This window comes from Apteryx mantelli, chromosome 23, assembly GCF_036417845.1.
Source record: "Apteryx mantelli isolate bAptMan1 chromosome 23, bAptMan1.hap1, whole genome shotgun sequence".
NCBI classification, from domain to species: domain Eukaryota; kingdom Metazoa; phylum Chordata; class Aves; order Apterygiformes; family Apterygidae; genus Apteryx; species Apteryx mantelli.
This window is the reverse complement of record NC_090000.1, coordinates 8,838,018-8,851,520: the sequence shown is the minus strand read 5'-3', so window position 1 is coordinate 8,851,520 and position 13,503 is coordinate 8,838,018. Positions and strand designations below refer to the sequence as shown.

Genomic DNA, 13,503 nt, shown 5'->3' with positions numbered 1-13,503 from the left:
GCAAAAACACCGGGAAAGGGAAATTTGAGGTTTTTTGGGGTGTCTTACCTGGGCGTTGGGGAGCTGCAGGGCGCCGGGGGCGATGGCTTGGGCGAGGACCTGGCCCTGCGACGTCACCATCGTCACGGGCTGGTACAGGGCTCCGCCTGCGGGGAAAAAGGGCTCGTGGAGGGGAAACGGAGAAAAAAAAACATACCCCAATTTCTGGATTTCCCCATTTCACAAAAATACCTGGCACGGCCGGCGAGCTTCCGGTGCTCATGGCGAGGTTGCCCGGCGGCAGGGCGGCTGCCGGCAACACGATGCCCGGCGGCGGGTTGGAGGCAGCCGGCAACGCCGCAGGCGAGCTCTGCAGCATCTCCTGCAGGGGGAAATCAAATATATATATATATATATATAAAATTTTTTTTAATAAAGAGTTAGAAAAAAAATGCAAAAATACAACACAAAAGCTTGACGCAGCAGCCCCCAAATCGTGGCTCATCCAGGAGCGCTGGCGGCATTTCGGAGGCCCACGGCAACACTTTTTTCCCACCTTTATTTTTTTTCCCCTGTGGGTTTCACAAGGGAAATTGCCAAAAAAAAAAAAAAGGGGGGGGGTTCCCCCTTGCTGCAAGTGGAAAAAAAAACGGGAAAAGAGGTATTACGCTTTGCAAAGCTGCCAATTTCTGTCTTCCCAAACTCTTCCCTTTTGTCCAGCCACTATTTCCATTAAGGAAAAAGAGCAAGAAAAGGGATTTTCTTCTAAAATATGAATGCTCCTTTCTCATCTTTTGGCTGCAGTAGCATTAAAGAGAGTTTTGTAATAATCTGGGGCCGGCACCATGTTTAAAGAGGAAGCAAAATCCGAAGCGTGCAAACGGCCACAGGCCGCTAAAAGCAGCCGTGGGAAAAAAAACAGCGGTGGTTGGTTCCTGCTAGAATTATTTAAAAAAAAAAAACACAAAAATTTCAAATAAAAAATAATAAAATCGGGCCGCTGGTTTTGGTAGTTGGGATTAATCGCTCATCGCCGCTGCAGGCACCCAGCGACAAGCACGACCCCGCTCTAATAAACCCCCATTTGCCGGCATTCCTGGTGCCGTTAAGGATTGTTTTGCCAAAAAAATGGGATTTTCTTCCCCTGGCGCCGCAACGTTAGCTTTTGCCTGTGAGCAGCAATTGGGAAAAGCACGAACGGAAGGATTATTTGAGTATTTCATGATAAAAATCTGATATTTTGGGAATACGGGCCGAGGCGTTGCAACCAGCAAGGCACATCCCAGATGTGTAGGATTTTTTTTGTGCATTACGCCAGCGATATTTATGTAATTATCATTTCAGAAGAAGCCCGAGATAGCGATATATCTATAATTTGCCCAGCTGCGATGGAGATAAAACCGCACGCGTTGTATGTAATAAAATTGGGATTTCTCCCCCCCTCTCTTTTTCTGCCCGTTTTTTTCCCATTCAGCCTCGTTTTTTTCCCCAGCGTCTCCCCGTTGAACAAAACGCCAACCCAAGGAGCTCCCCGTTCACCTTTTGATTCAATCTGAAATTCATTTGCATGCATTTCTTCGAGAAACATTATTTCTTGGGTTAAGACACGAGGATTTCGCTGCGCTATTTCCAAGAGACAGCAACACCGGAAAATCAAAGCGGTTGGAAAAAAGCCGTAGTTCCTCCCTTCCCTTGCAATAAAACAAAAGACGGTAATTTTGAGCGCACAAAGCCATAATTTTATAGCGAAGGATGCCGGGGTAAGGAGGGACGGCGCGTCATTTAGCAGAGGGGGGAGGGGGTTCGAAACAGCATTTCCCATTGCTGGGCAAAAAATGGCCCTTTTTGGTGCTTTTTTTGGATCCAGCACAAACATTTCCCTCGGCAGTTCAGGGTTTTTTTGGTTTTTTTTTTAATCTTTTTTCTCCCGCGCAGCGGTTATGAACAAACTCTGATTTGCCTGCACACCTTTGAAACGAAAACATTGGCTGGGCTTTTTGTCCCTCACAAAGCCACCGAAACAAATGACGAGCATGCCACTAAAACCTTAATTTTCTTTTTAATATATATCCTTCTCCCGGCTCTGGCGTTTCGTGGTGTGGTCTAAAAAACAAGGCATCCTCAGCATAAGGAAACCAAAACCCGGGAGTTTTTGCAAAGCCTCCAAGCTGCCACATGAAGAACAGGGTGGAAATATTTATATGTTTCCATAAAGCCATGTTCTGCTCCTCGGAAAGCTTCGAAATGTGGCTGGGAGCAACCAGAGCTTTGGGTTGGCCTCCAGTGCTCCTCTGCCATCTCGTTTTTCCACGATTCACCCAAAAAAGATGGGTGTCCAAAGACTGTTTTTTGGAAGAAATTTTTGGGGGATGATCCCAATGCTGGAAGGAGAAACTCCCATCTCCAGGTGCTCCCATCTAGGTGGGTCACTGTGACTTCTCAAGGAGATACGACCATCCAGAGAGACATTTTGGTGGCATTGTGGAGAATTGTCCCAAAACACCAGCTCGGTGGCATGCAAAAAAGGCAGAGTATTAGGAATTATAAGAAAAGGACATGAGAGAAATTTATGGCGTTTCCATGTCTTCACTGCAGGACACCGTTTTGTCTCCCCAGCAACGCAAAACCAGGGAGACCCAACAGAAGTACAGGCTCTGCGGTAAAATAAACACAGACAGATCTCCACGGAGCATAAAAAAATATAGTTCACATCTTAAAGACATTGGGTCACGAACATCAGCCAACTTACACTACGCTTGCTATTCAGTCGCGCTGGAAAATGTTTCCTATTTTAAGATTAAGGTCTCAAAGAAGTCGAAACGTTTCTGGCAATTTGGACACTTCAGTATAAAACATGTATCACTAGGTGTCTCTGCAGATCCGTCTTGGTGCCCGAACCTTACACAGCTCTACGGCAAAACGCCATTTGTCCAAATTCAAAAGCGGTTTAACGAGGAAGGCAATCTCGTCCATACCTCTTCCGAAAGAAGACGAGTGTCGACGACCAAGTGCTCAAACATGGACTAACGTCCTTCTGCTGGCTCTTTATAAGACAATCATTTATTTTTGGAGGGCCCGTAGCTGCCTAAAAACTCTTCCTAACTTTGTGCAATTTATTTGTGTGGGAGTTAAAATATTGGGGAAAAAAACTGTGCGTCCACCAAGGAAGAGCTGACCGAGCTTGAACATGGGCCAAAGGACTGAGAGGGCTCCTTTCCGCATGGATGGATGGGTGGAAAGGGATGAAGAAATGTTGGCTTGAAGTAACACAGAAATAAAGACGTGTCCACACAGCAAAACTTGGATAAATTAAGGTCGAGATGGAAAAAGCTGCCTTAAGTCAGGCCAATCCAACCCAGGCCTACAACTGGGACTAGAAATGGGTGCAAGACAAGGAAAATTTGTTCGGAAAACACCCCTCTGACCGCTGCTAGGACCTGTTGCTTTGGCTCCAAACAGGAGCCAAAAACCAGAAGATTTAACCTGAATTAGACCTCAGTGGTGCTTCGATTCCCACACGAAGCAGCAGGGATGGGCTTTGGGATGGTTTTTTCCTCGCGGGAGAAGCAACGTTGGGAGCGTCAAAGGGCCCTTTGCTGTCCAAGGAGAGTCTTTGCATGAGTTGAGTCAGTTTTTAAGAGCTGATCTGGATGGGTGGTTTTCTCCCCACCATACGACAAGCCGCTCACTTCACCTCCCCTCGTCCGAAAAAGCAGAAAAATATTCATTAAATGAAGGAAGGGAGTTACAAAGTGTCCGAGGAGGACTCAAGGGAGAGGAAGAGCCCCATGGAGGAGACAAATTGAAGAGAAAAAAACGTGAGAAAAAAATGGAATAAGGGGAATTGTTGAATTAGGAGAGATTAGGTTGCACATCCTGAGTCCATGAGCTGCAATGAAGAGGCTAAAACTCCTCCGCAGAACAGAGCGGGGGACAAAATAAGAAAGCAATTGGGAAAATGGTGTAAAAAGGCGTCTGTAAGGTAACTGAAGGCTGGGAGAAAGGAAAAACCCAACTTTCCGTCTGAAGTTGGCCAACTCCAAGAGCCACTGGTGAAGCCGCACGGCGAATTTTGCACTTTGAGTTCACCCGCGGGAGAAATTACGGGGCTTTTCCCCACGACAGACAGTGTCTATCCAGTTCAGGCCAGTAATTCCTGGGTTTTTTTCTCCCCATCATCGCACAAAGCCCAAGTAACACCAGGCCATGGGCCATCCTTCTTGGAGACCCCCAGGGAAACCCAACGGTGATTCTCCCGCGATGATATTTTGCAAGCTTTTGCTGCCGTTTCGGTTGACACTGGGTTATCGAGTAGCCCAAATTTTTTCAAGCATGCTGTCAGATGGTCAAAAGCAATGCAAAAAACTAAAACAACTCATTTTCACACCTGGCCGATCAGTCTCACAAGATGATTGATACATAAGCGATATAAATACCCTTGAAAAAAGCTATTTGCTAAGAAACCTCATTGACTGATATTAATCACATTTCCAGCCTTTAGGCTTTTTTTAATTCCTAGATTAGTGGCCGCTTAGCTCTTTTACTTCCCTTCAGCAGGAGATTAATAGGACGAGAATTAGCAAAGTCATCCCCTTTGCCATTTTTAAATCCCGATCGCTTGATGGCATCTCTGGCAGATCCCTAGCTTTTAAGACATTTTCGATGCTAACAGATCTGGATAAAGAGCATTTCAACCCATTTTCCTTAAGTTTTTTTCACACAAACTCATGGATACTCGACGATTTGAAGCACTCGGGTGCTAGCCACGGTTCAGCTGTGCAATAATAAAAAGTTTGCCCTTATTATCGCCATCGAAACGTCCTCCCCACCTGAGCATGGCGGAGTTGGCAGCTCATTCAGCCGCCACCAGGAATTTTCCAGCTCCCGTTGCCCGTTTTTGCCAAAACCCCTCCGTTTCAAGCCAGCATGCAAATCCGGAGTCTCCCCGGTTTCTCCGATTTCCCGAGCGGCCTCCGAGTCTCGCTCCGGTTTCTCGAAACGGCACCGGCGAAATCGGAGGCGCCGGGAGCGGGGGCACTGGGCGCCGCTCCCCGGGGCTGCTATTTTTCCAAAGGCTCGTGCTAATTTTCTGATACGATCCCCACCTCTTTGTGAGCCGCTAAATCCTCATTACTTTTCCTGACCGATGCATTCTAATTAGATCAACACTTTAAGGAAGAGGGGGGGGGGGAGGAAAAAAAAGGGAGAAAAAAAAAAAAGAAAGAAAATTCACAATAGCCACAGGACGGCTTTCCATCTCATTAACTCCTCACTTATTATTTTCAGGAAAATTACTGATAAAACCGGGCATCTCCATTTGCCGGGACTCGGAGCTTCGTCGGCTCCTATCTAACATCTCTCTCATCGCCCGGGATGCGAGCCGTTGCCATGGTGACCCACAATAATAGAAACTAATAAATTACAAACGAGATGCTCGTCGAGCAATTATTGTTCCCTTTGATGCCGGCGTCTCGCTAATTTTGATCATAAGGAACGGCGCAATAAAGCGGCGGAGGGATAATAAGTCCGTTTCTGGAGACGACGAGAAAATCGAGAGAGGCCAGGTTTTTTAGATCAGTGATTAAGTGGTTTGGCTCTTTCCGGAAATCCAAATAAGAAATACAACTTTTTTTTTTTGGTCTTTTTTTTCCTCCCAGCGGCGAGAGGCCGGTAGCGCCGCCGCGGGAGTTTTGCGCTCGGCAGCGCGTGGAGCCGAGCGGCCGAAAACGACTCTTTTGCCTAAAAACGCCTTAAAAAGACCGGAAGAAAATGCCAAGCGCTGTTTGGGGACGTTCTGACTGTTTTGGGGGAAGAAATATGAAAAAAACCATTGCCGCTGAGCTGGCACTTTGGGGGCACATCGTTGCCAAATCCCCCTGGGAACCTCAACCCAGAGAGAAGATTTGGGGATTTCGGCCCCGAGTGCCGCTTGCTTTGGCCGTTTCTGCTGGTATTTCGGCATTTTTTTGGCCAGCTCAGCATCCCTGGGGCATTTTGTTGCTTTTTTTTAATCCTTTTTGCGGTGTTTCCACTTACCTTCCCACTTGCACCAGACATGCCACCGGTTTGGCTCTCCAAGCTACGGCCCCGCGCACCAAATTTGCCATCCGTTAATTACGCAAATCAGCGTTTTATTAATGCTACGCGGTCCCGTTCTACGTTATTTACGCAAATTTGGTCATTATCCCAAAAAATATCACAGCGTGGCCCAGGGGGCAGCCAGCAAGGCACCCTGCTGCAGCAAGACGACGGCGCCAAGATGCCCGAGCGGCTCCAAAATACAGGGCAAAAGAAGCGGAGGAAACAGCAGCATTTCTGCTCCGCCGCGAAAAAAAACCAGCATTTTCTTGCAAGGCTTTTGCAGGGCGCCAACGCAAAATTCCCACGGTTCCCATCCAACCTGCCCAAGGCTCCTCTGCTTCCCGCCAGGCATTCAACCACCTGCAAATAAACCCTGATTTATCGGATTTTTTTTTTTAATTTTAGGAAAGAACGGCGTGACAGTGAGCGTCAGGGTTGCGTTTTGCAAGCGATCCCCAACAAAACCCATGCCAAATAAGTAATAATAAACCCCATTGCGGGATACGGGTCTTTTTTTTTAATTATCTTTTTTTTTTGATTTTTTTTTTATTAAATTCCAGGGCTCGCCGGGATGTCACCAGGGGAAAAGGCGAAGACGTGGGCGCGCGTTACCTGGGGGTGGAGGTTGAGGGAGGCCTGGCTGGGCGAGTAGGGCCCGCCGAGGTCGTTCCTGAGTAGGTTGTCGCTGTGCATCTTGGTTTTGAGGCAGGTGATGTAGCGGTTGCAAAAGTCCTTGCACAATTCGTTCACCTTCTCCAGCTCCAGGAGGTGAATGCGCAGCACCTGGATCGCCTTCACCATCTAAACGAGAGGGAAAAGACGGGGGTTAATCAATGCATCCAAAATCCTTTTTTTTTTAGCTTGCTGGTCCAAAAAATGAAGATTTCCACCAAAATCCATCTCCAAGGTGGAAATTTCAGACTTCTTTCGCCCTTCCCGGCCAGAATTTCTCTGCAATCCCACCTGGTGAAAATTCACAATAATTAACCGTTGCCTTTCTGGGGAATGTCCCCAAAAAATCGGAGCTGAGGATCTGGATGGAAAAACATGGGTTTTTTTATCCTCAGCAGGCCACTCTTTCGAAATAACGAGATTACGGGGCTGCAACGCCGCCATAAGCTGTTGCCGGCGCAAAGCCTGGGCCTCATTAAAACGTACCCCATAAATGTTAAAAAATTTACACATAAACCATTCCTCTCATGGAGCTGAAACCTTAAGTTTTACAGCCGCTGTTTGAAATCTTGCATAATATATAAAATCTCAGCTATTCACTCCGGGGCAATAAAGCCGGTTTTATGTAACAAAACGTCTTTGCATTTCAAAGGGTGTTTTTCAACTTGCAAATTTTAGTGGTCATCTTTACAAACTGTTAGTCGCCGAGGTCTGGAAACAGATCCCCAAAACCCGAGCTCTGGCCGCAGGCTCCGCCGCAGGGGGACAACGTTTCTCACGAAGCGGTTTGCAAAAGCCGGGGGGGGGGAGAAAAAACCTTTTTTTCTCTTTTTTTTTTTTTCTCATTTTGCTTTCTTTTCCTCCTCGGCGCGGGGGGCAGCGGGACAGAGTCGCGCCCTCCGCATCGCCCCGGCGGTCACGGCCATGAAAGTCACTATTCAAGGGCAAAGGCAAGACGACCCGCCACATCGACATCTCAAAAATAAATCTCTCAATTATCTCAGCTCATTTGCTTAGGGTCTCATTTTATGTCCCTGCTCCGCTGCGCCGTATATCTGTCCGGATAAAGAGTTACAGTCGGACGGAGTACGTGCACGGGGTTGTAAAAAATACAGATGCTGAATTAATTGACTGTGTGGCACTCAGCAGCTGATTGAGTTGATAATGGGGAGATCTGACCTTTTTCTAATTTCTAATTATGTGCATCTCGGCTGCGAGGAATACATGACTCTTATTCTAATGATCGCTAACGCCGCTGGCCTTTTCAGCGCCGCTTCGCCATGAGCCGCGGCGGCCCCTTCCCGGGAAGCCGGCGGCATTCGGAAAAAAAATGTTTTAAATAAGCCGGATAGCGCAGATTTTGGCCGGCGGGTCGCGGCGGCTCTCAAACGGGTGGAAATATTGAGCCAGTGCCGTCCCGGGTCAGATTTTTCCCCTTTTTAGGTCCAGCAGCCCGCTGCGTGCAAGCCGCCACAGGTGGATTGAGCTTTGGCAGCAACCCAGGAGAGCTGCTCCCAAACGGACTATTTCAGGCCCAGAAAACACAATCGATGGGTTTTTCTAGGAGAAAAGAGTCAAAATAGACTGGAGACTCTGCTATAGATGGAAATAGCTTTTCCTCCCCAGAACTTTAGACTTCCGGTCGGCTCCAGCATCCCTTCATCCTTGCTACACCGTTGGACCCATTTTAATCTCATTTAACGCCATGGGGGTTTTTTGCTCAATGATTGATGGGTTTTCAGCCCAAAAACCTACACTGCCTTTCCCAAAACACATGTTGCTTTTTCATGTTTTTGGTTGTCCCTGGCTCGGCCGGACTGGGCTTTTCCTGCTCTCCACAGCTTGGGCCTCCCTCCAAGCTCTTTACTGTAATGTCATATAAATTTGGGCCAAGCTTTTAGGTATACAAGGCAATAAATATTCCAGGCTCTTGGTGCGAGTATCTTCCGAGCAGCCCCCATAAATAATTCCTCTTCCTTATTGATCTGTTTTACACCCATAACATCAACTCGGCCTTCAGGATGGTTGTGACGCCTTCGCATCGTCCCGGAGCAGCTTCTGGTTTTGTCTACTGGACGTCACGAAATGGCTTTGGTATTTGCAAATGAGGCTTAGCACACCTTGTAATTTGGAGGTAGGGGGCTTGGTGTGTACCCCCAAACTGGTGATAGCTCCGCCGAGCTGGTCTCGAACTCAAGATCTTGCAAAAACCCCTCCACGAGTTGAAATCGGCCATAAGAGCTGCAAGAGTTTCAAGACCTCCTCGGCTTGCAAACCGGCACCGGCCGTAAGGCATGGAAGAGTTTCAAGACCTCACTGACCTTAAAATGTGCTTGCAGAGCACCCAGGGGTTGAGCTGAGACAGCAGGAGACGTTAGACCTAGTTTGGCCAAGACAACATTGGTAAAATTGCCCAAACCATTGATATGTCACTCTCTTTTCAGAAAAGGTCTCATTTTGACCCGTTTCTTGGAGACGAGCGCACCCGTTCTGCAGCATTGCAGGCGAGCTGAGCTGACGGCCAACCCAGCCCACTCAACCCAACCCAATCCAACCAACCAATGAACCCAACCCAATCCAACTAACCAACCCAACCCAAACCAATCAATCAAACAAACTAACCTAAACACATGATGGTTTATGGTGCACTGAGGAACAGTGCTAATTCCTCCAAGCTTGGGGTGCAAACCAGCCTCCAGGCTTGCCAGTTCCCATGCAATGCTTTGACCCTGCGGTGTTTGCGAGGAAAACTACTCTACAAACGGGCTCGGGTCCACTTCTGCTGGGCTTTTATGGGGAATGCGCTGGAGAAGGTATAGCGAGGTCTACTGAGAGCAGCGCCAAGAAAGCCAGTGCTATAAATTTGGGGTATGTAGAGGTTTTTAAGCACTCAGAGCAGCCATGTGGACCTCCAAGATGTTGTCCAAGGGGTGTGCCCCCATAATTCATTCTCCACCCACTTGTCCCCCCGCAAAGCACACACACAAAAAGCATCTAGCAACTGCCGTCCCATGTTTACCAGGTTGTCCAGCTCGGGGTCATCACTGAAGAAGGGTTTGTGCTCCTGCTCCTGCTGGTGGACAAAGTTCTCGATGTCGACGTCAAAGCTGGCCGAGGTGATGCACTCGGAGCCCTGCGTCGCCTGCTCGCACTTCTCGAAGAGTAACGTCAGCAGCGGGAAGAGCGGGTGCCTGCAGAGGTGAGAGGGGGCTGCCGTTAATGCCACGGGACAGCCCCATACACCTGCCTACCCTGCCAGATCCCGACCATGCAAACCCCATCCCCGCAAGCCAGAGCTGAAACGAAGCCTGACCCCCCCCCCGAGGATGCACCGGAGCTCAACGTGAACTCAGCCAGACCTTTTCCCTGCAAGGTGGAAACCCCCCAAAAGAGAAATGCATCGTTCTCTGCTCTGGGCATGCTTTCTCCTCCGTCTGGGTCCTTTTCTGCATAGCGCTGAAAGCCCGCAGAAAGGATGCACCACCGCTTCGAGGCACTTCTGCAGTATTTTCTGCTGGGAAAAGGCTGCCTCGCTCTGCTGCACCTTGGGGGATATCCCTGGGGGGAATCCTGGAGGTTCGGCATCATCGGAGCAGGGACTTCCTCTCGGTGCTCTCCTCCGCCTTGGCATTTGTGCTCTCCTTCAGCTTTGCATTTTGTGCTCTCCTCCGTCTTTGCATTTCATGCTCCCTTCCATTTTTGCATTTTGGGCTCCAACATCTCTCCTGGGATTGAGCCCCACGATGACCCGCTCCTCAAAGACTCCAGAGAGCTCCTCACGCCTCGCGCACCCAAAAGCACATCCCCTAAATCCGTGCTGACCACCTCACAGCCCATCAAGAGCAGCACTCCCTCCAGCGTGGCCCATTTCACCCCAAAATGTGGGTCAGTTTGAGACGCCGCATGGGAAGAGACTGCTATTTCTATCCGCCTGTGGCTCCGTGCGTTGATCCTCCCTCGGGAGGGCTCTGCACTGCCACTGAGCAGATCTGTGATGGCATACGAAATCAAAGAACATAAAAAACCCACTTCTTCACCTGTATCGCCAGTGAGCTCCCTCTTCCAAAACACGCTTGCAATCCTCAGCACTCCCCTCCAACCGCAACACTAAATCAGTGCAATATAAAATATATATGTACATCACACCGAGCATGGGAAAAACACGAAGACAACCGGTCAGTGCAACCCTAAATGAAGACAACCCTCTCCGTGCATGCAATTTTTTTAAAATGGGAATATTTCTGGCGACTTGGAGGCAAGAAATGCAAAATGCTGCCACGTAGGTTGTTCCCCAGTGGCTGCAGCCGCTGGACCCCAGTTATTCCCTAGATGAGCAGTGGGATTTGGGAGACTGCTGTCTCTCCTTTGGATGATTACCCTAAAATAACACACCTGGGCGTTCACCATGGCATTATTGGGGGTGCTAGTAATATGAAACGGTATAAAAAGTATCATAAGTATGGGAAAAACCCAATTTTGGCCCAGAAGAGAGGCTGATGATCTCTTCCAATCTCTCCCTTTTTGCAGATCTTTTCCACCTCAGGGATTTTTTTTTCCCCTGTTTTCCACGTTTCTGCATCTCCTCCATTTCAGTTGAATCCATCGAGATGTCACAGGACTAGGGTTTGCATCCAAAAAGGAACCTCATAGCTTATTCCCGGCGCTGGAGAAAACGGAGCGCAAGGTGCACGACGGGGGTTAATCCAAAGAATATTTCTGGGCAGGAGAGGTCCTTGCCGAAAATGCCAAAACCACTTTTTTCCCCCCCCGTTCCCGCAGCAAAGCCCAAAAGGGGTTTCCATAGAAAGTCATATTTTGGGGCAGGACGGCAAAGCGGTAGCCGGGAGCAAAAGGGGAAGAAATTGCCCGTGTCACGATTCGCACCTACAATTTCCCACGTGCCAGCCATGTAATAATTAGGATTTAAATCGCATCATTTTGCATGTACAAGGTTTTCAGGTTGCCATTTCATGCTGACTCCGTTTCCTTCGGGCAGTTGCGCTTTTGCTGCTGAAAAGCCGGTTGTCGGACGCTTCCTCGAACCCGCTGGATTAGCCGGGGCCGAGCTGGAGGCTGTCGAAGGGGTTAAACCCTCGGCTAAATCTTCATTTGCAGCCACTAATACTGCAGCATATTAGAGCCTAATCTCGCCTGATCCCAGTTTAATGCAAGATTCGCCGAGCCCAGAGCAGAAAATGGAGGGGGGGGGGGGAAAAACGGGGAAAAATTAAAAAAAAAAAAAAAAAGCCTCGGCAGTCGTAATTTAGGCAGCAGCTTAGCCGAGGGATATGAAAGGCAAATTCCAGGCGGTGTTATGAATTATTGCGGCGCGTGAACCCGGCCGCCGTTTCAGCAGCCCCTCAATCGATCAGGAACGAGAGGGGCAAATCGGCCCCAAACCAGGGCGGAAAAGAGCGATTTTTAACCCGCCGAGGGGATTTATTAGCACTCAGCCGCTGCCGATTCAGGTTGGAGCAGCATCTGCGGTGAGAAGGATGTGGAGGCTGAGCGTGGCGTGATGGCAGGGAAGAGATTTGGGGCCTGTTTTGGGAAAAAAAGGGGAAAAAATGAGGTGAAGGTGAAGCCAGGTTAAGGGAGAGGACCAAGGCCCCAGAGGCAGAGTGGTGTCAAGGAGCAGCGAAACCCAGCTCTGCCACAGGACTGGGATTTTTTTGCAAAAAACCCCGTAGTTATGAATATGGGGAAAAAGGAAAGCAAAACACCAGGATGTTTCCTAACTTGCGGGCAAGCAGGATTTTCGCCGGAAAGGATTCGGGGCTAGAAAACGAGGGTTTTGCACAAGGTGTTTTTGCAAGGCTGAGAGTCGGGCGCCAGCTCCTTCGCTCCCTTTCCCCCCTCTCCAGCCGTCGGAAATAAATCTCGCCAGCGCGGATCCGGGGAGAGTTTGATCCTCGCCGGCGCCGAACAAATAAAAGGGCTGAACCGGCCTGACATTTTCCTGCAGGAGAGAGGTCGTTGGCAGCCGCTAATAAAAAGGATTTGACACGGGCTAATAAAGAGAAATGAATTCCTCTAATGGCCTAATTTTGCACATTCAGCAGCGCTCTGCCTGCGAGCCCAGCAGCGGGGGGGATGTGCTGCCCAGCCTGGCCCCGATTTGCATGGTTTTTAAGAAAAAAAACAATGCGAAGGAATAAGGAGTTTTGCCCACCGGCAAATTCGGGGTGCCCCAAAGCCGCCCCCAGCGAACCCCGCGGTAAAGGCAGCCTGGTGTTAAAACTGCCCCGGCTGCCTACGAGCGGTGCGAGAAGTGCAGTCTGCAACAAATGCGATTTGCAACAAATGCAGTTTGCAAATAAATAAATAAACGATGCAATTTGCAAAAAAAAGCGATATTTCCAAAAAATGCAATTTGCAAAAAAAAATGCGATGTTTGCAAAAAAATGCAATTTGCAAAAAAAATCCACTAGGTTGCAATCCAGTGCAACGGCGAAAAAGCTTTTTTCTTTCTTTTTTCCATGTCTCCAGAGAATTCTTTCCGTCCCTTTGGGGAACGTCCCCTCGCGTGTCCACTTGCAACGCGCTCCGGATAACTCCTGCGTTTCCCCGCTGGGTTTGTTCCCCGCCTTTGCCCTCCTTTCCGGGGACCCCGAGGACACACGTGGGTGATGCATCCCCCAGGGCTTTCGTGCACCTTTTATTTTGCACCCCGGGTGCTACTTATAAAAAAGAGGACTATAGAGAAAGATGATATAAAGACACTTCTTGCCCAATAGGAAAAAAAGCATCATGCGGAAAAAGCAAAAAAAC

General features: G+C 48.8%; 1 protein-coding gene across 2 annotated transcripts in view; it reads right to left on the bottom strand.

Annotated features, from left to right (window-relative positions):
* The window catches only part of PKNOX2 (PBX/knotted 1 homeobox 2), a 53,364-nt gene that overhangs the window by 5,537 nt on the left and 34,324 nt on the right, over positions 1-13,503 (bottom strand). For both annotated transcript variants that reach the window (XM_067310258.1, XM_067310257.1), the window contains exons 6-9: positions 9,752-9,923; positions 6,673-6,861; positions 232-361; positions 49-146 (exon numbers count right to left, since the gene is read on the bottom strand). In XM_067310258.1, the coding sequence (XP_067166359.1) occupies positions 49-146; positions 232-361; positions 6,673-6,861; positions 9,752-9,923 (589 nt within the window). The remainder of the gene's footprint in view (positions 1-48; positions 147-231; positions 362-6,672; positions 6,862-9,751; positions 9,924-13,503) is intronic.